The 24,843-nt window shown below is 55.0% G+C and overlaps 4 protein-coding genes across 4 annotated transcripts; 1 reads left to right on the forward strand and 3 right to left on the reverse strand.

The window, feature by feature from the left end:
- Window positions 1–704: 704 nt before the first annotated feature.
- On the reverse strand, window positions 705–7,213 carry PRSS16 (serine protease 16). Its single transcript, XM_081112493.1, has 12 exons — window positions 7,120–7,213; window positions 6,884–7,044; window positions 5,886–5,985; window positions 5,661–5,790; window positions 4,444–4,567; window positions 4,166–4,243; window positions 4,033–4,080; window positions 3,263–3,553; window positions 2,421–2,562; window positions 1,790–1,969; window positions 1,566–1,711; window positions 705–1,447 (listed from the first exon to the last, which is right to left on the reverse strand). The coding sequence occupies exons 1-12, from the start codon at window positions 7,187–7,189 to the stop codon at window positions 1,379–1,381; spliced, it is 1,539 nt and encodes a 512-aa protein (XP_080968619.1). The 5' UTR covers window positions 7,190–7,213; the 3' UTR covers window positions 705–1,378.
- A 13,832-nt stretch (window positions 7,214–21,045) lies between these two features.
- Window positions 21,046–21,438, reverse strand: LOC308534435 (histone H2A type 1; the record flags this gene model as incomplete). Its single annotated transcript, XM_081112937.1, has 1 exon — window positions 21,046–21,438. One exon carries the CDS (start codon window positions 21,436–21,438, stop codon window positions 21,046–21,048), a length of 393 nt encoding a protein of 130 aa, XP_080969063.1.
- A 317-nt stretch (window positions 21,439–21,755) lies between these two features.
- Window positions 21,756–22,136, forward strand: LOC308534491 (histone H2B type 1-C/E/F/G/I; the record flags this gene model as incomplete). Its single annotated transcript, XM_081113007.1, has 1 exon — window positions 21,756–22,136. The coding sequence occupies one exon, from the start codon at window positions 21,756–21,758 to the stop codon at window positions 22,134–22,136; it is 381 nt and encodes a 126-aa protein (XP_080969133.1).
- A 2,137-nt stretch (window positions 22,137–24,273) lies between these two features.
- H4C9 (H4 clustered histone 9) lies at window positions 24,274–24,585 on the reverse strand (the record flags this gene model as incomplete). Its single annotated transcript, XM_081113033.1, has 1 exon — window positions 24,274–24,585. One exon carries the CDS (start codon window positions 24,583–24,585, stop codon window positions 24,274–24,276), a length of 312 nt encoding a protein of 103 aa, XP_080969159.1.
- Window positions 24,586–24,843: the final 258 nt, after the last annotated feature.

The raw sequence follows: 24,843 nt of genomic DNA on the forward strand, positions 1-24,843 counted from the left end.
TTATAAAAATTAAAAAAAATATGTGAACCAAACGCACACATTGCCAACTCCAGGTACCGTGAAACGATTTCCTTCCCAGAAAACCCTCACTTGGCCCGGCTAATGCAGGGCGCGCTGTCCATGGTCCTGACCCCGGGGAGCGTGCGGCTCCCTCCTGGCCACCCAGGGATCGCCGCCTGCCAGGCGCGCACCTGGAACCGAGTCCGAGGCCAGTGCCTGGAAAGGTCGGGCGGAACCGCTGGCGGTCACCACACCCTGCAGGCGAGGCCAAGACGCCGGGTTCCCTGCGTGTCTGTCTCGCAGACTTACCTCCATCACACACCCAAGTGAACACACCCGCACCGCGGGGCCCTCCCAGCCGGGACTGGTCTGTGCTGAATGGAACGGAAAGTGAACTAATTGACGCCGAGCTTCTCGGCGCCCAGCTGACGACTTCTGGCCGCTAGTGGCCGCAGCACCAGGAAGTCTCGGCCAGGTGACCGGTCAGGCTCAGGGCCCAGCGCCTGGGAAGTCCAGATGTGAAGATGCAGATTGGGCTCAGGTCCGCCCAGATCTGGAGACGCGGTCGGACTCACGCACTTGCACCCGGAAGCCTGATTTGGAGTCAAGGGTTGGGTTCTGGTCCACGCACCTGGAATGCCTCTGCCTGGTGATGGAGGTCGTCCTTAGGTCTGTCTTTCTTTCCTTTTTTCTTTCTCTCCTTTCTGTCGAATCTATTCATCATCAACTGTCTACCTAGGATCTATCCAACTATTATCTATCACCCACTATCTATCGTCCATCTACTACTCTATTATTTATCTATCTGCCATCTATCGACATAGCATAAAAGGTCTTGGACCCAGATGACATAAAGAATTGCTAAAGTGCAATGCTAAGAGGGAAGGATCTAATTTTTAAACACTCACTCTTTCACTTGTCTTTCCATTTCTTAAGGATGCCTTTTAATGAGCAGAGCATGAAGCAGGCAGGGCACGGGCTGAGGGCCAGAGAGAGACCTGCAGAAGGTGCCCGCCTGGCAGCAGAGCAGAATGTGAGCCAGAATCTGATTAGCGGGGGGGTGGGGGGGGTGGGGGGGGGTGGGGGGAGGTGGGGCACCAGCATGAACAGTGACATTTCTCTGACATTTGCCATTAAAATAGCGACATCCACAATGAGAATAATCACCCAGTTATATTTGCAGAACTTCTTGTCTGTACCAGAGCTGTTTTAGCTGGGAGGGAGGATGGTTGCATACACAAGTCAGTTATATGTGGAACAGGTGCTGAATGCCAATTCCTGGGAATTTCCTCTTCATAAACATGCTGCTTTCTCCTGTCCAGTGAACAAGTATGTCCTGGTCTGAGGTCGGCTGCAGGGAGTGGCGAGGGTGCTGGGCTCAGACCCCACCCCTAACCAAGCTCTTCTTCGCCAGCTTGAGCCAGGTCTGCAGCTGCTGCAAGATGCTCTGTAAAGAGGTGGAAGAATTTTGAAAGTCAGATCCCAGTACTAGTGAGGGCAGGAGCATGCACATTAGTATGCAAATGAAAATGTAAATCACTCAGGGCTTTTTGTTGTTGTCTTACCTGGCGCCCTAGGCGGAGGCTGGGGGTGTCTGAGGGCCGCTCAGGTGCCATATCCAAGCAGTGAGAGGCATTGGGGATGAGAAGGGCTGACACGGAGGGCCCCAAGTCCTGAGTGACACTCAGCACATGCCAGGGGTCCATATCCCCTGGGAAGAAAGGGGAAATGGTGTGCTGAGCTGGCACCTGCTGGAGACTTTGAGGTCAGGTTCTGATGGCATACTCACCATTCACGAACAGCACCTGGGTGGCCACTGGGGTCTGGCCACCGTAGTAGGAGTTGGTCTGAGCCACAGCCTGGACTGTGGACCAGGTTGAAAGCCCAAACACCTGCTCACACAGCTCCAGCTGGGAGGGCAGTGCTGGGAGTTTGGAGAAAGGACATGTGGGGTCCTCACAGGTGACATCTGGAGGGAGATATCTGTAAGTGTGGGGTATAAACCCTACCCCCAGCCCCCTTCAGTTAATCGCTGAGCTCTCCCAACAATGACCAATGAATTCACAGCCCTGTCGGAGAGGCACCTCCTGCACCCCAGACAGTGATGGCCCAGAATGACAGGGCTGTGATGGACTGAAAATTAAAACGTTTAGAATGCTCATGTACTACGTTAGCTTATCTGGACCAATAGAAATAAATGCCTTCCTTCTGTTGATGTAATTGTTCCCTTTCCTTTCTCATAAATAACCATTGTCTTTGTCTCATAATTGGAAAACTATTTAAGTTTCTGCCTGAATCAGTACTTCTCATACAAGTATTCTTATTGATCACAAATAAATGCTTATTGCCCATCACCTATCACTTCAATAGGCTTTGTTTTTTAAAAAGGTTATCAGAGGAGGGTTGGGCCAGGCACTCACAGAAGCCGAACTCAGTGCATGTCTGGTACAACCACTGCCGGTCACCCACGCCGGACACTTGGGGTTCTGTGACCCGCAGCTGTGCCAATGTCTCTGCTCGGGAAAAGCTTAAACACCTCTGGCCCAGGCTGTGCATGACAACCTGAGGGACAATATACACACACACACACATACATTCATAAATGTCTCCCCTCCCACCTGCAAGCCAGGGTCTGGCAGCTTAGGTCCCTAAAAGTCAAAGTCAGAAGAGAGAGTGCCTGAGTTCTCCTGGGAGTCAGTGGTCAGAGGGGGTGGGCGCCTGGGTCCCTGTGGGTTAGAGGCTCAGGTACTAGATGACTGGGACCTATGGCCGGTGAGACCTGGGCGAGTGATACTATCTTGGACCTCAGTTTCTCCTCTGTAAGCGGGAATAGCAACAGTGTCGATCTCCTAGAACGACTGTGAGAATTCACTGAAATAACACATGTGAAACACTTCACACAGCTCCCTGTGCAGATAGCGCTGTTTAAGTAACGGCTGGATCGCAACTGTGGATTCCGAAGGTGCGGGTTCTGGGCTTCAGAAGAACTCTGTGCTCAGGGCTACCTATATTTTTTCTTTCAAGTCTAAATACTAATTGACACTTGCTGTGTGCCAGACCCTGTTGCAGGCGCCGAGAATAAGACAAAACAAGACAGACAGGACAGATAGCCTCGTTGCTAATTTTGCATCCCCTGTGTCATCCCCATTTGACAGGTGAAGAGAACAAGGCTCGGGAAGGGTTCCAGGCTGCCCAGGACTGCACAGCGGGGTGGGCGGAGCCCTTGTCTATGGACTCGCCCACCGTGCTCTGGGGCGCTCACCTGCACCGCCCGACGCAGCCCGTGGTAGGGCACAGGGCGGCTGCCATTGCGCCTGCCCTCGAGCAGGAGTCCGCAGAGCTGCCCCACGCTCAGCGGCGCCCCCGCCTGCCCGTCATACTGCACTGCGCCCCCCACCAGCGCCTGCAGCGCCCCCAGCAGCTCCTCCCGGTCCTCCGCGCGGCCCAGGGACGAGCAGGCGCCCAGCTCCGCCCTCAGAGCCGTGCGGGCCTCCTCTCCCGCGCGCAACCGCCGCTCCACCTCCGCGAAGGCCGTGGACACCGCCGCCCGGCACTGCGGGGAAGAAAGGTTTTGTCGGCGGAGAGCAGGGTCTGGGCCCGGCCTGTCTCTTCCAGGACCAGCATCCTCCTGAGCTCCCGAATGCCCACACTGAGCCTCACCTCCTATAGGGTGCACTCTTCAGGCCCCGCCCCACACTGAGCCTCACCTCCTATAGGGTCCACTCTTCAGGCCCCGCCCCACACTGAGCCTCACCTCCTATAGGGTGCACTCTTCAGGCCCCGCCCCACACCGAGCTTCACCTCCTGATAGGTCCACTCTCCTCGGGCCCCGCCCACAGCAGCCCCGCCCCCGTTGAAGCTCTTCCCTCCAGACGTTCTGGCCCCTCCTCCGCGCCAGCCTCCTAGGGTCCGAGCATCTCTGGGGGTCCCACCTCCCCAGACCCGGGCGCCGAGCTGGCTGCACTTTTCCCTCTGGCCCCAATTTGAAGGCCGCCTCCCCACTCCAGCCCCCAGGGACGGGCCCACTCCTACTTCCGGTGACCCGCCAATCGCCGTGTTCGTGAGGCTCCTGGACACCACCTGTGGTCCGACCGCCGGAGAAGAGGCGCATCAGGGACCCCGACGCTGAGACCCTGCTCCCCCCGGGCCACGCCCGCGTCCTCACCTCGTTGTAGGCGGAGAAATCCAGCACGGCCCGCACCGGGGCCGAGGAGGCGACCGCGGCGAAGAGGAGATGCGGGAACTGGGAAGGGGGGGGGGGTTGTCAGGCGGGCGGGAGCTGGGACCCCCCGATCTTCCGCCCTGTGCTCGCTCGCCTCGCGTGGCCCTAGGCGAGCCCCTCTCCCTGTGCACCGGGCCCTGTGGAGACGGGTGTTCCTGTCCCCTGAGATGGGGACCCCGAGTCCACCCCACCCCCGTGTCCGCCCAGAGGGGTCCCGGGACCTTCAGCCGCGCCCAGGCGGCCAGGGAGCCGGCATAGGAGCCTCCGAAGCAGACCCAGCGGCTGGAAGAGGAGACGTTGTGGAGGCGGGAGAGCGCGAGGCGCGCGGAGACCACGTCGGCCAGCCTGGGGCGAAGGGGAGGCGTCGGTCACCTCTGCAATCCCTGGGGCACCCCTCTATCTGGACGGGGCAGGGGTGTCTGGCCAGGAGCCAGGGCTCCTTCCTCAGGAAGTGTTTCTGAAGGCGTCACCCGCACATCCATGTCCGGAAGTGGCCCCCGGGGAGGCCCCTGGGGAGCCTCCGCCCTCCTGCTTCCAAGCAGCGGGAGCGGAAAGCCTCGGGCAGGGCAGGCGGAAACCAGACAATAGAGAAGGGGGGTCCTCGGGCAGAGGGTGTCCTGGCTGGTGGGTGAGAGCACGGGGCAGCGGGGACAGAAGCGATGCTGGGCCGTCTGACCTCCTCTTGTCTGTTCTAAGTGCTTTCTTCCCGCCCGAACCTTCCTGAACCCGTTTGCAGTCAGGGCCACCCCACTGCAGTGCGAAACCGGGTGAGTTTGTGAAAAGATTGGAAGATAGGGAGTAGCACAGAGGGACACAGACAGACAGAGACAAGGGTAAGACAGAGAAAGGAGAGGATTCCAGACAAGTGTGTGGAGAATAGAGCAGGTGAGGGGTCAGAGCAGGGGGTGCAGGCGGAGTAGGGTGCCCTAAAGGAGGGGAGGGGGAATATGCAACATCTGGGGGGAGCCCAGGGGGAGAGCTCAGAGGGTCAACACAGCTGAGCCTGGATGTGTGGGGAACAGCAAGGATGCCCGTGCAGTGGAGGTCAGAGGGGGACGGGGCCAGAGCCAGTCACACCTCGGGGCCACTGCGAAGACGGGGCTTTACTGTGATGAGATGGCAGAGGAGAGGGCTCTGAGGCAGCCAGAGTGGTGGTTGGGATTGCGCCCTACCAGTCACTCTGGCTTCATCTGGAGCGTGGACTGAGGCCAGTGAGGGGACTGACCTTCAGAGAGGAGGCCAGTGAGACGGGATGAGGGAAGACAAGGTATGAGAAGGAAAGAGATGGGGCGGGACAGAGACCCAGAGATGGAAAGGGAATAAGACACTGAAAGGCAGAAAACAACAACAGCCATGAACCAAAGGCTCAAGGTCAACTTCAGGCAGGGGAGCCACCTCTAGTCCCATGACCCCAAACCCTTTCCCCATCCCAACGTACGCATGGCGGCTGGACAAGAAGCGGAGCTGGGCCATGTCCAGGCCCCCAGCAGGTATGCTCAGGCCATAAAACCTGTGTTCCAGGCCTATCACCAGGGCCCCCAAGGCTGGGGCCAGGGCTGCAGGGTGCCCTGTGAAGAGGGTGGAAGGGGCATGTGAGGCAGGTGAAGCCCTCGCAGCCCTCCCCCGACCCCCCAGCTGCGTCTCTCCCACCCTTGCTTCTCACCTCTCATCACTGAGCCCGGCCCGAGGCTGCCCTCGCCCCCCAGATGCAGGAATACGGGTCCATCCCGGCTGTCCCAGTGCTGGTCGCTTATCCAGTACCGCTGGGAGTGGATGAGGAAGAAATGGGATTGTGAGCGTCTGACCTCTCTTCTCTATTCCCTGTTCCTCCGGGTCTTTCAGTGGCTCTCAACCTTCCTAAAGCCGCGACCCCTTAACACAGCTCCTCATGTGGTGGTGACCCCCAACCATAACATTATTTTCATTGCTACTTCATCACTGTAATGTTGCTACTGTTATGAGTCGTAATGTAAATATCTGATATGCAGGATGTATTTTCATTGTTACAAATTGAACATAATTAAAGCATAGTGATTAACCACAAAAACAATATGTAAGTATAGATGTGTTTTCTGATGGTCTTAGGCAACCCCTGTGAAAGGGTCGTCCACCCCCAAAGGGGTCGCGACCCACAGGTTGAGAACTGCTGCCCTAGGGGGTCGTTCTTCCTACACCTCGTAGTGTCTGAACCAGGCTTGTTTATGGGTTCATTTCCCTCCCGTTGTCCTCTCACCTAGAGTGTAAGACCTACAAGAGCAGATATTTTGGTCAACTTTTTCTCTCTTATATCCCAGGGTCAAGTGTAGTGGCGAGCACATGGGAGGCACCTGCTAGGTTGATAATTGTAGAATAAGTAACACATGCAGGTGGATCGGGGCGTAGCCCCGAGGTGAGAGGACCTGGGAGACTGTACAGAGCAGGTGTGGAAAAGGGTGAGCGTGTTCATTCATTCAGGAGATATCTCAGGGTGTGAGCCAGGGCGTGTTCCAAAGTCAGTGCAAGTCTGCACACATCCAGACTGGTGGTGGTTTTAGGGTTCATTCTGAAGGACATGGAGGGGGTGCTGGGGGAGAGAGAGAGGACGCAGAGGCTGAGGGACGGAGGAGAGAGGGAAGGAGAAGGCAGGGTAGGTAGACAGTGGGCTCCCCGCTCCGACCTCACCTGAAGGAAGGACCTCCTGTCAGACGCATTGAAGGGGTCCAGGGGCTGCTCCAGCCACCCCTCTCTAGGGCGGGCCGCCACCCCCGGACCCAGACTCAGGCCCAGGACAGAGCTCTCCTGAAAACGCCGGATGTGCTCGCCGAGGCGCCTAAGGAGAGAGGCTGCGGGGCCCAGAGGGGACAGCGTTCAGCCGAGCCCCCTTCGGAGCCCCCGCCTGAACCCCGGGCTCCTCCTACCTGGAGCTGAGGACCCCCCGAGGGAAGCCAGGAGCAGAGGGCCCAGCCACAGCGCAGGGCCCAGGGCCATGCTGCCCAGTCCTCGGCGGGAGGCGCCGGGCATCCATCCTGTCCCCCGGGCTGGCCTGGAGGTTTATAGCCGCAGGAGCTCGGGTTTCTTTGCAGACGCCTTTCCTGGTCAAGCGTCCGCAGGATCCACCTACGCGGGGCAGGGACGCCCGCGTCTGCGTCCAGAGCCGGCGAAGCCGCACCTGGATATCCAGCGTCTTCCTCCCCCCTGTTCCTGGCTTTCCCCCCTCTCGTCCCCTGGTCTCCCTGGCCCTGGCCCTGAGTTTCTCCTCGCTGAGCTTCAGTTTCCCCTCTTGCCCGTCAGTCGTCGTTAAAACGAGCTAAAGAAAGTCTGCTTTGAAAGAGGACAGAGACATCCTTTAGTTCTAAGCACGCAAGAATGTCAGCAAACTTTTTATTTTCTTAAGCAAAAGCGGCCGCCCCCGCAGCTGGCCGGTTAGCTCAGTTGGTTAGAGCGTGGTGCTAATAACGCCAAGGTCGCGGGTTCGATCCCCGTACGGGCCAGGACGGCTGTTTTTCTCTTCCTCAACGTAATTTTGCTGCAGCACCTCCCACGTGGGAAACAGCCCCCCGATGTAAGGCTGGGATTAAATGTTGGCTTCATTTCTTAATCTTCAGCAGTGACACCAACGTTCTTTGTTCCCCTCTTCAAAGGAAGGGAAAACGAAAAAAAAGAAAAAACCCGACTTGAGGAAAAAGTGGCATAAAGCCTTCCATAGACATTTCAGTAAAGAGGACGCGGGCTCACGAGCAGGGCAGGCCCCGGAGGTGAGAGGTGGGTCCGGCGGCGGCGGACTCCGAGCGCCACGAGTCTCCGCGAGTCGCTTATGCTTCATCCGCCTGCCGTCTCCTCGCCTGCTCCTCTTCAGCTCTGTCGGCAGCGGTGCTTTTTATGGTTAAAACCGTCACAATCAGACACATACATATTTTCTTTCCCTTTTTTTCCTTCCTTCCTTCCTTCCTTCCTTCCTTCCTTCCTTCCTTCCTTCCTTCCTTCCTTCCTTCCTTCCTTCCTTCCCTCCCTCCCTCCCTCCCTCCCTCCCTCCCTCCCTCCTTCCTTCCTTCCTTCCTTCCTTCCTTCCTTCCTTCCCTCCTTCCTTCCTTCCTTCCCTCCATATCCAAGTCGTGTATATTAAAAATACTAGTTTTTTCTCTTGACCCCTTTGCCTTTCAGTTCAATGACGGAAGGGACAGCAGAGATGGGGTTAAGGACAGGCTGAGGGTGGGTGCCGCAGAGTCGGAGAAAGGCCCTGCAATGTATGGAGGTCATAACTGGGTAATAAAACATGACTTCTATTTTGAACTTTGTGCATCAATTCAGAGATGATTAGTTATGCGTGGTGAGCTCTATTTTAAAACTTGCCATGCAGAGTGTCTTTATTGTAAAACTCAGAAAAGGTGGAGAGGTTGTTTCCGCCCGGTTTCGAACCGGGGACCTTTCGCGTGTTAGGCGAACGTGATAACCACTACACTACGGAAACGGGCTTGCTGCTCTGTTTCTGCATTTCCAAATAAGTAAAAACCTTGACTTTATCCTTTCCATGCAGTTTTATTTATTTATTTATTTATTTATTTATTTATTTATTTATTTATTTTTTATTTTACTATTTTTTTTATTGCTTAAAGTATTACAAAGGGTATTACATATGTGTCCATTTTATCCCCCCGTCCATGAAGTTTTTTTCTTCGTTTGTTTTGTCTTGTTTTTTGTTGTTCAGACACTGATTTCCTTCCACTCCCAAATCCTTGGCCTCCACAGCGTCGGAGCTGAGCTCTCCGTGACGGTCCGCGCCCGGGACTGGGAACTCGGGCGCCCGGGACATTTCAAGAATCATCTTGGCACGTCCGCGCTCACTCCCGTCCCCCATCTCTCGGTGACTGCGATCATCCCGTAGAAGCTGGCCGAGCCCAGAGGACACCGCAAGGGCCTGGGTCGGGGGCGGCCGGGGCCCAGTGTGCCCGCGAGGGGTGGGCAGGGGCCGCGAGTCGGTCCATCCGACGTCACACTTCTGTTCTGTTCTGACTCATGTCACCGACCTGGGACGTGTGCGCTCGTGTCTTATTCCCGCAACGTCCCACAGCAGGAAGGCGACCCGACTCTTCCTGGTGAGACACCCCATCTCCAGGGCCCCAGGCCACCTGCCCCCCACTAGCGTCCGCGGCTGACCGCCCACCCCACCCCGGAGCACCGAGCAGAGAAAGTGCTTGTCCCCAAAGGCGCCATGCCGATTGTCACGGTAAGTTCGTGTGTAGTGACTTAGTCACAGTCAGGTTGATGCCCGGAACGAAAGTCACAGGATTTCTCACAGCAGACGGGCGTCCCTTCCCGTCTTCGGGGGCAGGAAACACTTGCTGGGGGGAGTGTGTGACGTAACACACCTGCGGGGGGAAGGGCCGCGGACGGGAGAGCAGGGCCTGCCCTGGGCGAGCCTGGCGCAGAGCGCGAGCGGGTCTGAGAGCGCCCATCCCCGGGGGGACCCCGAGCTTGTCTTCCTTCCTCCTCCTCCTCGCGGAAGCTCGTGTCCCGGGGAGTAGGTCACACGCATGGGCCGGGCCGGGCGCAGGGGAACCTCCGCTGTAGGAGCTTAGATTGAACCTGAGGTCACGGGTAGGGAAGGATCAACTGTCCCAAGACGAACATGACCATGTCCATTCCCATCCAAAGGCCTCTTGGGCTTCGGTGCCAATGAATAAAAAGGGCCGATATTGTGTGACGAATTTTTCAAACCTTCTTACAGTTGAAAGACGTCCAGAGCATCACCGCGTGTGCGTGTGCTATTGGAGCGTGGTCCTCAGCCGAGCTCCCTGCGCCTGCGCCGGGCGAACCGTTCCTCCAGGGCCGTCTTTCCCGAGCAGGTTGGGCTCACTGTCTTTTGACCACCTGGGGGGTGCAGGGCACCGAATGCCCTTCCCTGTTGCCTAAGGGGCAAATAACTTCACAAACTTATTCATAATCTTGCAAGAACTAGCAGGTCTAATTAGCACTAACTTGGTAATACTTAACAAGGATGTGTCTCAGCCACCGGGATGGCCGAGTGGTTAAGGCGTTGGACTTAAGATCCAATGGATGTTTGTCCGCGTGGGTTCGAACCCCACTCCCGGTAGGTTGTTTGGAGCAGGTATTTTATGTGGGGGAGAGGATGAATTCCTTGTGCAATACTAGGCCAATTTCTAGTAGAGCCTTAATTTAGTCATTCCAATGGCTGTCTATAATTGATCGGTTTAGGTAATTGATATGTAACATAGTTCCTGACATCTCCGTATTAAAATCTAAGTTGTTTTCTGTGTCATTTTGTTTCTTTTAAAATCTTTTCTCTTGTATTTGAAATATATGAGCATTTTTCATGATTTGGATTTTCCCCTCCACTATCACTTTAACATTTATGTCTTTTAAAACAATTTTTAGTGCTTTCCCTAGGATTTCTTAATATACAGCTACAATTAATGCCTGCCTTCAGATACCATCGTGCTGGTCCTGTGTAGGTGAGAAGTTTACTCACTCTTATGTTTTGTGTTATTGTTGTCATAGTTTGCTTTCATGTGCACTATAACTGTACAGCATGTTTATACTACTTTTGCATTATGCATTTATTTTTAGAGTTATTAAAATCTGTAAACTTAATATAATAATTATATTCTTAATTGTAATTAAAAATATAATTAAGTATTCTTAATTATAGCCAATTAATTAAGAATTGGTTATAATTCGTAATTAATAAAAAATTAGAGATGTCCCCAGGCTCTTGAGTTAAAATATTAAATCAACTATCTCTGCCTAGTAAGACCACGTCAAGTAATTTGATTTGATTCAACTTTATATTCTTTTCACTTTAATTCTATACACGTAAGATCCATTCTTACTCAAACTTGCCCGGCTTCTTTTAGTATAAATTGGCCAAATCATGCAATTCTTATGTGTAGCTCACCTCCTCATGGGTCACACTTTGTCCTTGAACCCTGGATCACTTATGCAGTGCTATGTGTAGATTATAGCTCAATAAAACAGGGGGGGAGGGGGAGGAAGGGGGGAATATCATTAATTCACACACGAAAATTCTCCAGGATGCTTTCTTAGCTTTTAGTGCCTGGAATTTGTGTAATATTTTGATCCCTGGGTCAAGCCTTTGCTTGGTTATAAGTCTTTGAAATAAAATTTAAAAAGGGGGGGAATCCACAACAATGTGCCTTTTCCATGCAAGGCTGTGGCAAACCCAGGCCACTCAGGCAGTCTCCTCTGTTCTGGATGGGGGGGCACCAGGGCCCCTAGGCAGTCGTTTCCGTAGTGTAGTGGTTATCACGTTCGCCTCACACGCGAAAGGTCCCCGGTTCGAAACCGGGCGGAAACATAATTTTCCCCAAATGCTATTTACAAGTTACAGAGCTCAGAGTCCGTGCGCTTGCTCCTTTTTGGAAAGCAGGCGTTATCCTAAGACACCCGCGGAGTCACTGGGGTTCGGCCCAAATTTCCAAAATTACGCAAAGCCAGGGAGATTCCAACCCAGGAGGTTCCGTGTCAGCGGAGGTGGAAGTTACACGCCGCACAGGGAAGCTCTCCATGGCCCATAGTGTCAGTGCTTAAGATCGCCCAGCACGTAGACAGCTGCACGTAAGGGGTCCATTCACTGAGACACAACACGGGGTAGGAAAGCAGAGAAAAAATGGGAGCATCGTAGGGTCCAACAGAGAAAGGGAGCAGAGGCGACCCAGGGATGAGGGCTGCGCGGGCCCCTCCCCCGTGGACACCGGTCAGGCCCGGTTGGGAGGGGCATCTCCCCTGCGATCTCGGCGTTTCTCCCGGTTCAGACAACAGCCCTGACCCTGGACGCCGATGGTCGTGGGTTTGGGGGTCCTTGTTCCTGGAACCGGATGGGGTCGCGGGCTCTGAGACACGGTCGCACGGTCTTCCGGCCCCGTGGACCCCCGCCGCACTCGGGCGCCACCGCGTGTCGGACGCTCCGCACTGCAGCGCCGGACCCGCGCCTCCGCGAGTTTTCTCGGTTAGAGCAATTCCAAGTTTCCCGGGAGGAGTACGTTCCTCCGCGACCGCATCTCGGATGGCTCTTTTCTCTTTGTAGGAAAGAGAACATTTTTTAACCTTTTGTTGAAAAAGAACACACTGACGAGTCTCCTATGACTTTACAAAGGCTAAGTGAGCGCGCCCTCCCCGGGCGGCCGGTTAGCTCAGTTGGTTAGAGCGTGGTGCTAATAACGCCAAGGTCGCGGGTTCGATCCCCGTACGGGCCAGCTGTGAGTTTTTTTCCCGGTTTTTTGTGTGTGTTTTTTTTAAAATTTTATATCTATCTCATCGTGGACTCTGCTCACATCTGATTACAGACATTTCTCAGATCACCACCGCTGGGCGATAAGATTTGTCAGGTTCTTTTTTTGTTTTTGTCTGAGAAATAACGTAGGGGAGCTAGGACGGAGAGGTTGGAGAGAACACGGGACGTGGCCAGGCGGGCGCATTTAGGGGTCAGGGAAACGGGGCCTAGAGGATCCCTGCACGGTCTGTGCGCAGCTGGACGGAGGGGTGCGAGAGAGCTGGAGAAGACCTCCCCTGAACGCCCACGGTGTGAGGGTGGCAGGTTCCAGCCTGCGGCCTCCGGAGGCGGGGTTTAGTGCTTTGTTTTTTGTTTTGTTTTTCTGGAACCTCACGCGGAGCTCAACCTGCAGTGACCTCTGATCCTTTCCTCCCAGGATTTGAGATTTGAGAGACAAAGGTGGGTGCGCGATGGGGACAGGATGGCCCGGCTCCTCCGCCTGCTGCCCTCCTCGCCCGCTGTCACCCCCCGCCCCCGCCCCCCGGCTCCCAGCACAGTCTCACTCCTCGTCTGGCTGACGAGCGCGGGCGCACTGTGGAGAGGACACGGCCGATCCGGATGACACAGTGAGGCCCGTAACCCTCAGCCGGGACCCATGGGTGCTCCACGAACCCAGGAGGGCGGGGCTCGCGTTGCTTGCGGGGTGCTGCCTCCTCCGGGCGAGGGACAAAGACCAGCTCACAGGCAGCGCCGGGGAAACATCCAGATATGAATAAAGGGCCCCTCGTACTCCATTGCACGTTAAGTTATGAACCTGCCGAGTTCAAGGGCAGAAGGACCGGCAGGCGAGGCCCCCGGGGCCCTGGGCCCAGGAGCAGCTGCTGGGACGGTTTCCGTGACGCGTTCAGTCCTGTGTTCGCTGCACATGCCTTCAGGGAAGCCTGGAAGTAAAATAACTGTACAGATGACACAAGATTTTTTTTAAATAATTGTCTATTGTTGAAAATATTACATATGCCCCCCCCCCCCCCATTGACCACCGGAAAACACATATATAATTACATACTGTTTTTGTGATTAATCACTATGCTTTAATTATGTTCAATTTGTAACAATGATGAAATTGGGGGTCACCATAGCATGAGGAACTGTATTAAAGGGTCGCGGCATTAGGAAGGTTGAGAACCACTGCCCTAAGGCAAGGTGACATGGCTCGATATAACCCACTCTTTTGATTTCCTTGTCCCACCCTCTTCCTGCCTATAAAGCCTTCCATTTTGTACAACTCGAAGCACCTTTCTATGTACTGGATGGGATGCTGCCCTGATTCAATAAAGCCAGTGAAATCTTTAAATTTACTGGGATGAATTTTCATTTTTTAGTAGCTAACAATGTTGGTTGTCACAGGTTGAGACCCAAGATTGCACTTCCAAGACAGAACTTTAAATGATTATTGCTCAGTTCATATTCCAGTTTTACCAATCATCCATCAGCTAACCCATTACTTTCTTGTTTTCATTTTTTAATAAAATTAAATATACTGGGGTGACATTGGTTAATACATTATGTGTTTCAGGTGTGCAGTTCTGTAATATATCACGTGTACATTTCATCCTTCCATCACCATATATTTGGCCTCCTTACCCTCTTTATCTACCCCCAACCCCTTCCCCTCTGGCAACCACCATTCTGTTGTCTTTGTCTATGAGTTTGTTTTGTTTGTCCATGTGTTGCTTTATATGCCACATATGAGTGAAATCATATGGTCCTTATCCTTTCTGTCTGACTTATTTTGCTTAGCTTCATAATCTCAATGATTAATGTTTCTCTTTTGCATTGATGTTTCTCTTCCTCCCTCTCCCTTCCTCTTTCTCTAAAATTAAAAAATACACACCCATGTTGTCATAAAAGGCAGTATTTTATCCTTTCTTATGCCTGGGTAGTATTGCATTGTATATATGCACCACATCTTCTTTATCCAGCCATCCATCGAAGGATACTTCAGTTTCTATGTCTTGGCCACTGTGAATAATGCTGCAATGAACATAGGGGCATGTATATCTTTACGAATAAATGTTTTTAATTTTTTAATGTGGATACCCAGAAGAGGGGTATGAGTTCTTTATATCTTTTGGATATTAGCCTATCATCTGAGGAACTGTTTGCAAATATCTTCTCCTGTTTAGTTGTTTGCCTTTATGCTTTTTGATGGTTTCTTTTTCTGTGCAGAAGTGGTTTAGTGTGAGGTACTCCCATTCATTTATTTTTGCCATTACTTTCCTTGCTTTTGAAACCCATTGTTTTCTATCAACTACAGAAAAGTTATTCATTTTTCTCTTCATGCCAATCCCACATACGGTGATGCAATTATCTGTCAAGAGACCTTCTACAATTGAAATAACAATTCAATACAGGGCCAATCAGCTATATAAATGCCTCAATGCCTCTGTAACTTATTTAATGGTATGTACACTATTGAAAACACAAAACCAAATAAGAAGGCCCCGCTGGGATTCGAACCCAGGATCTCCTGTTTACTAGACAGGCGCTTTGACCAGCTAAGCCACAGGGCCCCCTTTTAGGTAGATGTTCAGTTATATCATATTTGTAACTTTTTCTGTGAAATGTAACAATTTGCCAGACCTACCTGATTTTATGACAGAGATTTTATGACTGTCAGTATTTCTAAATTCGTTCTAAAGCAGAAACATCAACATTTTTTAAAAAATGCATTCTGTACTGCAATGTTTTTTAAAAATGATTTTAAATGGAAATGAAATTCCTATTCCGTGGAGACTGTCGCCATCTAGAGGAAATGCCGGAGACTGCAGCACACTTTAAATTTGTGTCTGTTAAGGACGCGGAGCCGCTCCTGCCTCTCGGGGACTGTTCTGGGCGCTGGCGCCGGAACAGCAAACACCGCAGAGCCGTCTTCTGTGGCGTCTGCATCCAGAGGGGGTCAAGGAAGCAAGTTACCGTCTGGTCTCCACACCCCAGACCAGTTCCGCGGCGGTCCGGTGGCCGCGCCCACGGCGCCATCTGCGGGCGAACTCCCCGCCCCCGCAGGGCCGCCCTGCGCCTCCCGCTCCCACCGAAAAGGGCGCGACGCCGGTGCCGGGGAGGCCGAGGGGACCGCAGCTCCCCCCCCAACCCGCCCCCCCCCCCCCCCCCCGAGCCGGGCGCCGCCAGGCCCCTCGGTTCCGGCCCAGCCCGGCCTCCGCCAGGCCCCTCGGTTCCGGCCCAGCCCGGCCTCCGCTCCGCGCGGGGGTCGCGGGCGGACCGTCGTGGGGCACAGCTGGGCGGAGGGTGGACCGCCGTGTCCTGCTCCACGGACCCCGCCTGTCCCCACAAGCGGCCTGGCTCCTGGGCTGATCGCACCAAGTTGATCACACGTTTTGTTTTGTTTCGTTTTTTTTACAAAGGTGACATTTTTGTTTGTGTCCATACGTGATACCTTTGCTATAGTACCTACTCTTATGTCTTCCAGAAAAGCATTGTGACTCTAATATCCACCCAAGTTGCCCTGTGGACGCCACATCGCTGCTCCGGCTGCTGCGCGCAGGCCGGTGGCGGGCGACCCCGGCGTCTTTCCTGCCCGGTCCCTCCTGCCCTGTCCCAGGGATGGACGCACAGGCTCCGGTCCCAGGGATGGACGCACAGGGGCCCGGGTCCCAGGGATGGACGCACAGGGCCCGGGTCCCAGGGATGGACGCACAGGGGCCCGGGTCCCAGGGATGGACGCACAGGGCCCGGGTCCCAGGGATGGACGCACAGGGCCCGGGTCCCAGGGATGGACGCACAGGCCCCGGTCCCAGGGATGGACGCACAGGCCCCGGTCCCAGGGATGGACGCACAGGGGCCCAGGCCCCAGGGATGGACGCACAGGGGCCCGGGTCCCAGGGATGGACGCACAGGGCCCGGGTCCCAGGGATGGACGCACAGGGGCCCGGGTCCCAGGGATGGACGCACAGGGGCCCCCGGTCCCAGGGATGGACACACAGGCCCTGGCCCCAGGGATGGACGCACAGGGGCCCGGGTCCCAGGGATGGACGCACAGGCCCCGGTCCCAGGGATGGACGCACAGGGGCCCGGGTCCCAGGGATGGACGCACAGGGGCCCGGGTTCCAGGGATGGACGCACAGGGGCCCGGGTCCCAGGGATGGACACACAGGGGCCCGGGTCCCAGGGATGGACGCACAGGCCCCGGTCCCAGGGATGGACACACAGGCCCCGGCCCCAGGGATGGACACACAGGGGCCCGGGTCCCAGGGATGGACGCACAGGGGCCCGGGTCCCAGGGATGGACGCACAGGGGCCCCCGGTCCCAGGGATGGACGCACAGGGGCCCGGGTCCCAGGGATGGACGCACAGGGGCCCGGGTCCCAGGGATGGACGCACAGGCCCCGGTCCCAGGGATGGACACACAGGCCCCGGTCCCAGGGATGGACGCACAGGGGCCCGGGTCCCAGGGATGGACGCACAGGCCCGGGTCCCAGGGATGGACGCACAGGCCCCGGTCCCAGGGATGGACACACAGGGGCCCGGGTCCCAGGGATGGACACACAGGCCCCGGTCCCAGGGATGGACGCACAGAGGCCCCCGGTCCCAGGGATGGACGCACAGGCCCCGGTCCCAGGGATGGACGCACAGGCCCCGGTCCCAGGGATGGACGCACAGGCCCCGGTCCCAGGGATGGACGCACAGGGCCCCCGGTCCCAGGGATGGACGCACAGGCCCCGGTCCCAGGGATGGACGCACAGGGGCCCAGGTCCCAGGGATGGACGCACAGGCCCCGGTCCCAGGGATGGACGCACAGAGGCCCCCGGTCCCAGGGATGGACGCACAGGCCCCGGTCCCAGGGATGGACGCACAGGCCCTGGCCCCAGGGATGGACGCACAGGCCCCGGTCCCAGGGATGGACGCACAGGGGCCCCCGGTCCCAGGGATGGACGCACAGGCCCTGGCCCCAGGGATGGACGCACAGGTCCCGGTCCCGATGCCGCAGGTGACCGCCTGGCCAGCCCCCTATGCGCTTGTGTGAGGGCCGCGTGGGTACACAGGCAGGAGCAGAAGGGTTAGCTCCCGTGTGTTCTCCGCTGTCCACCCGCCGCCGGCTCCGCATGTCCCTCCAGCCTTCCCGGCTCACGTTGCCCCGCTTCCGACTTCGTAATGGAGGAGGTGGGAGTGAGGACTCTCATCGCTGCCTTTTAAGGTTTGTGTTCACGTTCTTTAAAGACGCAGACGCTCAGCCATCGAGTTGCAGCTTCAGCACATTCACGCTTATCGTTTGCTGCGTTCTTACTGAGGCTGATGTCTTTTTCAAAAGAAACATCCCCTGAAGAACATCATTGAAAACATTGAGACATCATCCACCGTTAGCGTTACTTTAAAAAATTAGGGCTGCAGTAAAAATGGAGGCTGCCTTTTTCATGGTGGTGTGAAGGCGTGTACTGCAGACTAGTCAGTCTGCGGGGAATGTTAGACCTTGCAATAGTGCCTGCCCTCACGTCCTATCAGCTTTGTCGGGGGAGAAAGTTAATGGCAGGAGCCCAATTTTTTTAATAACTTGTCTCCCCTCCCTCTTAGGACTTGTATTTTGTTGTTCCTGTGATCAGAACTTTTAAAAAAGTATTTTTATTGATTTCAGAGAGGAAGGGAGAGGGAGAGATAGAAACATCAATGAGAGGATCATTGTTTGGCCGCCTCCTGCCAGCCCCCTACTGGGGATTGAGCCGGAAAACCAGGCGTATGCCCTTGACTGGCATCAAACCCGTGACCCTTCAGCCCGCAGGCCTGTGCGCTATCCACTGAGCCAAGCCACTAGGGCAGGACTTGCACTTTTTGAGGTTAGGCTTAACAGGTCTTCCTGTTACTAGGTTATACATATTCTCTCAAAAAAATGCTTAGGTTTTCTTTTTCCCATTCGAGACATGGATCCACCTGGAGACCTAGATGCACGTCTGGTTTGCATGTGACATTCTGTTGGAGTGTCTTCCAGGGCCCACAGCTTTGGTCTGGTGAGGGTGACCTTGTTATCTAAGCCTCCTCAGTTTTATGTAATTGCACAGGATGCCTTTTAAAAAAATCTGTTGTTTTCAAGTGCTTCACATTCAAAATAATCAAAATGCCAGAGGCACATGTATTTTGGGGTGGCATCCTTTATTTAATTCCCTCCCATCTCTCTCTCTCTTTTAATATCTTCTTATTGATTTCAGAGAGGAAGGGGGATCGAGCCTGCAACCGGGGCACGTGCCCTGACCGAGAATCGAACCGTGACCTCCTGGCTCATAGGCCGCGCTCCCTCCGTCTTAACGCACAGAATTCCACATCCGTCGGTGCTGGGGCAGCCGCATGCGGGGCAGCCCGGGAGCGGTGGCTTCTGCTTATGGGGACCACTGGCCCCCGCCCGGCGTCTGCCGTGGGCTGTGCAGGCCCCGCCATGTAAGAGGCGGCCCCGTGGGCGGCAGCGCCTTGACAGGGGCGTGGCTCGCGGCACGGTGGACGCTCAGAACACATAATCCCGGACATAGAAGCGATCACAGGGTCAAGAATGGTTTTAGATAATTCTTTCTCGTGTGTTTACAATGACTCTATTTGAAGCAATTTCAAACTTACGTGCGGGTGAGATGCACAGGAAATGGAATTTAGCTCCAAAAAACCGAAACACCCACCAAATTTATGTTTGAGTTAAATAATTATAAACATTTCCTACTGTATTGACTCACAAACACCCTGAGTGCGTGGTTCCTTAGTGCAGCATTAGCACGGCTGCTTTACACACAGAAGGGCCTGGGTCTGATCCCCGGTGGGACCAGTGACCACAGGATTCCCTCCCCCTCGAAGGCAAACTGGGGGTCCTTTTGTTTGAGATTTGCCTGCGTGGCGCAGTGGTCTAGGAACCAGGAGGGAGATCACGGTTCGATTCCTAGGTTGTGGGCTCGATCCCCAGTGTGGAGATAAAAATATTGTTTTTTAAAAAAGGGCCAATATAGACAATGCTCCATGTTGAGCTTTACTATATATTTTGATTGACTTCAGAGAGTTAGGAAGATATAGAAACATCAGTGATGAGAATCATGGATCAGCGGCCTCCTGCACGCCCCCTACTGGGGATCGACCCCACAAACTGGGCCTGTGCCCTTAACTGTAATCAAACCCGGGACCTTTACAGACGAGCTATCCACTGAACCAAACCAGCTAGGGCACCATGTTGGTCTTTCTATTCATGTTAATGTACCTGTTTCAGGGATGCGAATGCAGTGCCCAGACTTCCCCCCGAAGGAAAGACTCACCGGCCAAGTGCAGACAGCTCCTTCCCTGTCCTTCCCACATCCAGTGATGGGCAATGTGGGGAGGTAAGGGCTGGTCCAGGGACAGAGCTAATGTGGGGGCACCTCTTAACAGACAATACTGGCTCCAGAGCTCCCCATGTTTATCTGGCCTGTGTCAGTCTGACACTCTCCTCCCTTCACAGATTTGGGGACCTGATAATCATTTTCCACTTCAAACTCCATCTCAGCACCTGCTTCCACACAACCCAACTTGCCTCATTGCATCACCGTGTTTCTGTGTGGAGGGGTCTGTTGTGTTATCATTTTACTCAACAGGCTTTCTGCAAAGACAAGCAACAAACGGACCTATGTATTGAATTACAAACCATTTCCCCTCAAATCTTTCAGGTTGTAAACCACATGCTAACATTAATACTATTTCTCTGGTGTCTTTTTTTAAAAAGTGGGTTGCATTCCATAGCGAATTTGTATTATCAAACTTATGTCAGAGATCAGGACTAATGTTATTTTTATTTTATTCAATATTTTTTGGTTTCAGAGAGGAAGGGAGAGAGAGAAGCATCAATGATGAGAATCATGGATTGGCTGCCTCCTGCACGCCCCACATTGGGGACACAACCCAGGCATGTGCCCTGACCAGGAATAGGACTGTGACCTCCTGGTTCATAGGTCAATGCTCTACCACGGAGCCACACCGACCGAGCTAAATACTTGTGCATAATGTACACACCCCACAATGTCCTATATTTATGGTCGCATTTCACCCCCATGCCCACCTTTGACCTCATAGCCTCATAGACTGTTCCCAAGAAGGGCCAAACACACTTCCTGTCAAGGCCTTTGCATTTTCACCTCTTTGGAGTCCTCTTCCCCTAACATCTGCTGGGCTCAATCCTTTTCTCCATTAGGTAGGACTCTGGTCATGCAGCGCCTTTACCTACAGCGTTTACCTCCACTTATTCTCTATCTAAACAGCTGCATTATGCCTATTTGTTTTCCCCCACCTGGGTTCCTAGGCGGGCAATTCCCAAGGCTGCATTCCTTGCTGTATCCTCACCTGCTGGAATTCAGGGCATGAACACAGCTGTCCCGAAGAAACAGGGCCAGGAATTTACCAACGTGGGTTTCAGGAACGCCCGCATATTTTAAGTAAACAAGCCAAACTCTAACTTCCCCTGGAGTTAAATGCTAAAGTGGAAACTCCTGCCGAGAGAACAGTACAAGTTACCGTCCCAGCTTTTTCTGAAAGTGTCAGTGGCTCTGAAAAGAGCCTTTGTCGTCCAGGCTCCTAACCTGCTTTCTCCTCACTTGCCCTTGGCCTTGTGGTGGCTCTCGGTCTTCTTGGGCAGCAGCACGGCCTGGATGTTGGGCAGCACGCCGCCCTGCGCGATGGTCACCTTGCCCAGCAGCTTGTTGAGCTCCTCGTCGTTGCGGATGGCCAGCTGCAGGTGGCGCGGGATGATGCGCGTCTTCTTGTTGTCGCGCGCCGCGTTGCCCGCCAGCTCCAGGATCTCGGCCGTCAGGTACTCCAGCACCGCCGCCAGGTACACGGGCGCGCCCGCCCCGACGCGCTCGGCGTAGTTGCCCTTGCGGAGCAGCCGGTGCACGCGGCCCACGGGGAACTGCAGCCCGGCCCGCGAGGACCGCGTCTTGGCCTTGGCGCGCGCCTTGCCGCCCTGCTTGCCGCGGCCGGACATTCTGGCTACAAACTCCACCGCAAGAGGCTGCAAAAGCAAAACTGCGCGGGCGGCACTTTTTATAAACGTTTGTGGCGCGAAGAAGCAGGTGTGGCATTGGTTCAGGTTTCAGCTTCTTCTAAACCAGTGAACGTGCAAGTTTGGGATTCTCGCGCTCTGATTGGGCAGAGCCAGGTTTTGAGCTTGCTCTCCGGAGCCAACAGACACAGGGCTCTGGTTTATCACCTTATTTGCATGCGAGGTTCTATATAAATAGGACACAGGACGCTCTGCTCTTGCTTTTCCTCTCGCCAACCACCTCCAGTGAGCTCCCGACCATGCCCGAGCCCGCCAAGTCCGCGCCCGCCCCGAAGAAGGGCTCCAAGAAGGCGGTGACCAAGGCGCAGAAGAAGGACGGCAAGAAGCGCAAGCGCAGCCGCAAGGAGAGCTACTCGGTGTACGTGTACAAGGTGCTCAAGCAGGTGCACCCCGACACCGGCATCTCGTCCAAGGCCATGGGCATCATGAACTCGTTCGTCAACGACATCTTCGAGCGCATCGCGGGCGAGGCATCGCGCCTGGCGCATTACAACAAGCGCTCGACCATCACGTCCCGCGAGATCCAGACGGCCGTGCGCCTGCTGCTGCCCGGCGAGCTGGCCAAGCACGCCGTGTCCGAGGGCACCAAGGCCGTCACCAAGTACACCAGCTCCAAGTAGGCGCGCGAGCACGCGGCCTCACTCCTGACCCAAAGGCTCTTTTCAGAGCCACTCAGTTGTCAGTGTTAGAGCTGTAAACACATCGAGTCTGGGGGGAAGTACAGGCGAAGTACACAAATGCTTAGTAAGTGCAGGCACTAAGTACTTTATGGTTTCTGGACGTGAAACTGCTACATGCTGCCTAGGGGCATGTGCATCTAAATTCCAAGGCTTGGGTCTCGTTGAGACACAGTGTTTAATTGCTTTTGGGTTAATTTTGGCGGTAACATCGAACTAAATGGTGTTTCACTGACATCTTTTCTTTGCCTGACATACATTCTAGTATTTGTAATAGTAATGGAGGCAAATGTCGGGAAAGTGGCTATTTTATCGAGAGTAAAGGCTGCCCCAAATGTGTGGTGTAGTTTGTGAACAAATAGAAAGGGACCTGCTTTAAAATGAGACGGAGGGTCCCCACAGACGTGCAGCAGGGGAGCTATGGGCAGCAGGGCTCATGCAGGCGAACCCCTGAATCGATCTTCCTGGCCGCGTCCTCTGACTTTCCAGGGAGCTAAAGCCAGCCCCAGGGGCTCATTTCTTTCCTGTAATAGTTTCAGAGCCACAGCTGTGCTTTCACTGGCCCCAGCTGAACAAATGTGCCCTCAAAAAACAAACAAAAACACCCAAAATGGAGCTGGAGCTACTTATACCCCAAACCTTGAAGGGTTAAAGCGTCAAAATTACATTTAGGCCTAACCTAGGGCAACATTGTATCCCAAAGAACTGCTTGACAGGAAAAGAAAGCAAACATTGTTAAGTACTGAGCTGATGGGTGACAGACTGAAAACAAAAACATGTTTAGACCTAGCGTCACTGTGTTAACTTTTCTGTGGCGGCAGCAACGCCTTCCTGCGGTGGGAGTAACTGCTCCCCTTCCCTTGCCCCTCAATTCCTCTGTTTGTCTCCTTATGGGGACACGATCCGGGCTCCTGCCTTATTGGTCTCAAGTAAATGTTTGCTGCCTCTCACTTTGAAAGGCCCTTTTATCTTTAAGCTAAATGTTGAGAAAGACCCACCGTAGAGCTTTGGGCATCCGCTTGTGAAACAAAACACCGGGAAACCAGCAGCGCATTCCTCTGTTCAGACCCCAACGCGAGGCATTAATACATTTAAGGAAGATTAACGATGGGCAGGGCCGCCTAGGCCCCAGGCCGGACTCGGGGTTAATCCGGCCCCAGGCAGTTCCAACCCGAAGCCAAAAACCCCGGTGGGATGGGGTGGGGAGAGGTGGGGGAGGGGAGAGAGGCCAGGCCCCACTCTGTCCAAAACTCGCGGCCGGGCACCGAATAGTGTCCCGCCCACGGTTCCAGCGGGCACTGCAGTGAAGTTTACGTTGGCCAGTCGTCACTTCCTTTTCTCCAGGAACATTTGGCCTGAAAGGGCCTTCGGTTTTGCTACACAAAGCGAGTGTGTGAGTTCAATCCGAAGACATGTTTCAAAAGCTTTTTGTAACCATGTCGTAGTGTTTAAATGGCCCGTTACAAACCAAAAAGGCACAGAAACCCGTCTCATGACGCACAGCAGGTGGTTAAGAGGACGATGAAGTGGGAGGCGACTCTTCCTTCAAATGCAAACTGAAGCCCGAGGAACAGGAAGTGAAGACTCAGTTAGAACCCTGGCCCCGAGCTGACAGCGACGCCACTGCTCAGCCGGGGGTAGGGAGGGGCTGACCGAGACTGCACATCCCTGAGGCAGTTCCACAGGGACGCACGACAGGCCGGGAGACGCATGGGCTCCACCTGCCCACCTTCCTGTGACCCCCGAGACCAGGTGGGGAGGGAGCCAGCATCCTGGTGACAAGTCCCGTGTCAATGCATCTGGGTCTCCGTGGGCGCCAGCGGGAATCTTTGCAGAAATTCCCCCGGCACCCCGCCAGGGGGGGGTATGGAGTTTTTGGCGGAGCTTGTGGCTGAGCCCTTCCCGGCCTCTGGGTAGGAGTTTCCACCACGAACCTCCAGGTCCCGGCGCTGGAACCCCGAGGGCGAACCTGTCACTCCTGCCTCATTTCCCCGTGAAGCGGGCAGCGCGCAGCTCTTCCGAGAGGGAGTGGGCGGCCCTGAAAAGGGCCTTTGGGGGGAGCCGGGGCGGGGGGACGGGCTCAGCCGCCGAAGCCGTAGAGGGTGCGGCCCTGGCGCTTGAGCGCGTAGACCACGTCCATGGCCGTGACCGTCTTGCGCTTGGCGTGCTCCGTGTAGGTGACGGCGTCGCGGATCACGTTCTCCAGGAAGACCTTGAGCACCCCGCGCGTCTCCTCGTAGATGAGGCCGGAGATGCGCTTGACGCCGCCGCGCCGCGCCAGGCGCCGGATGGCGGGCTTGGTGATGCCCTGGATGTTGTCGCGCAGCACCTTGCGGTGGCGCTTGGCGCCGCCCTTGCCCAGGCCCTTCCCGCCTTTGCCGCGACCGGACATGGTCGGAGGATCCGAGACCAGCAATGCGCCCGCGGCGTCTGCAGCGCCTTCTTATAGGGCCGCGGGCGGACCGGAGTGAAACCCGAGAGCTGGGCGGGGCCTAAGAGCGAAAACCCGCCGCTCTGTCCGCCCTTTCGCCCCCTGCCCGCCCCGCCCCGCCCTCAGGCAATTCTTTTTAATGCTCAGCAGCGGCCAGCTTTTCTCCTTGCTTTCTTATCCTGGTGCCTCCTGCTCCATCCAAATTAAACAACAAAACCT

Source organism: Myotis nattereri (assembly GCF_964212035.1).
Source record: "Myotis nattereri genome assembly, chromosome: 18".
NCBI lineage: Eukaryota > Metazoa > Chordata > Mammalia > Chiroptera > Vespertilionidae > Myotis > Myotis nattereri.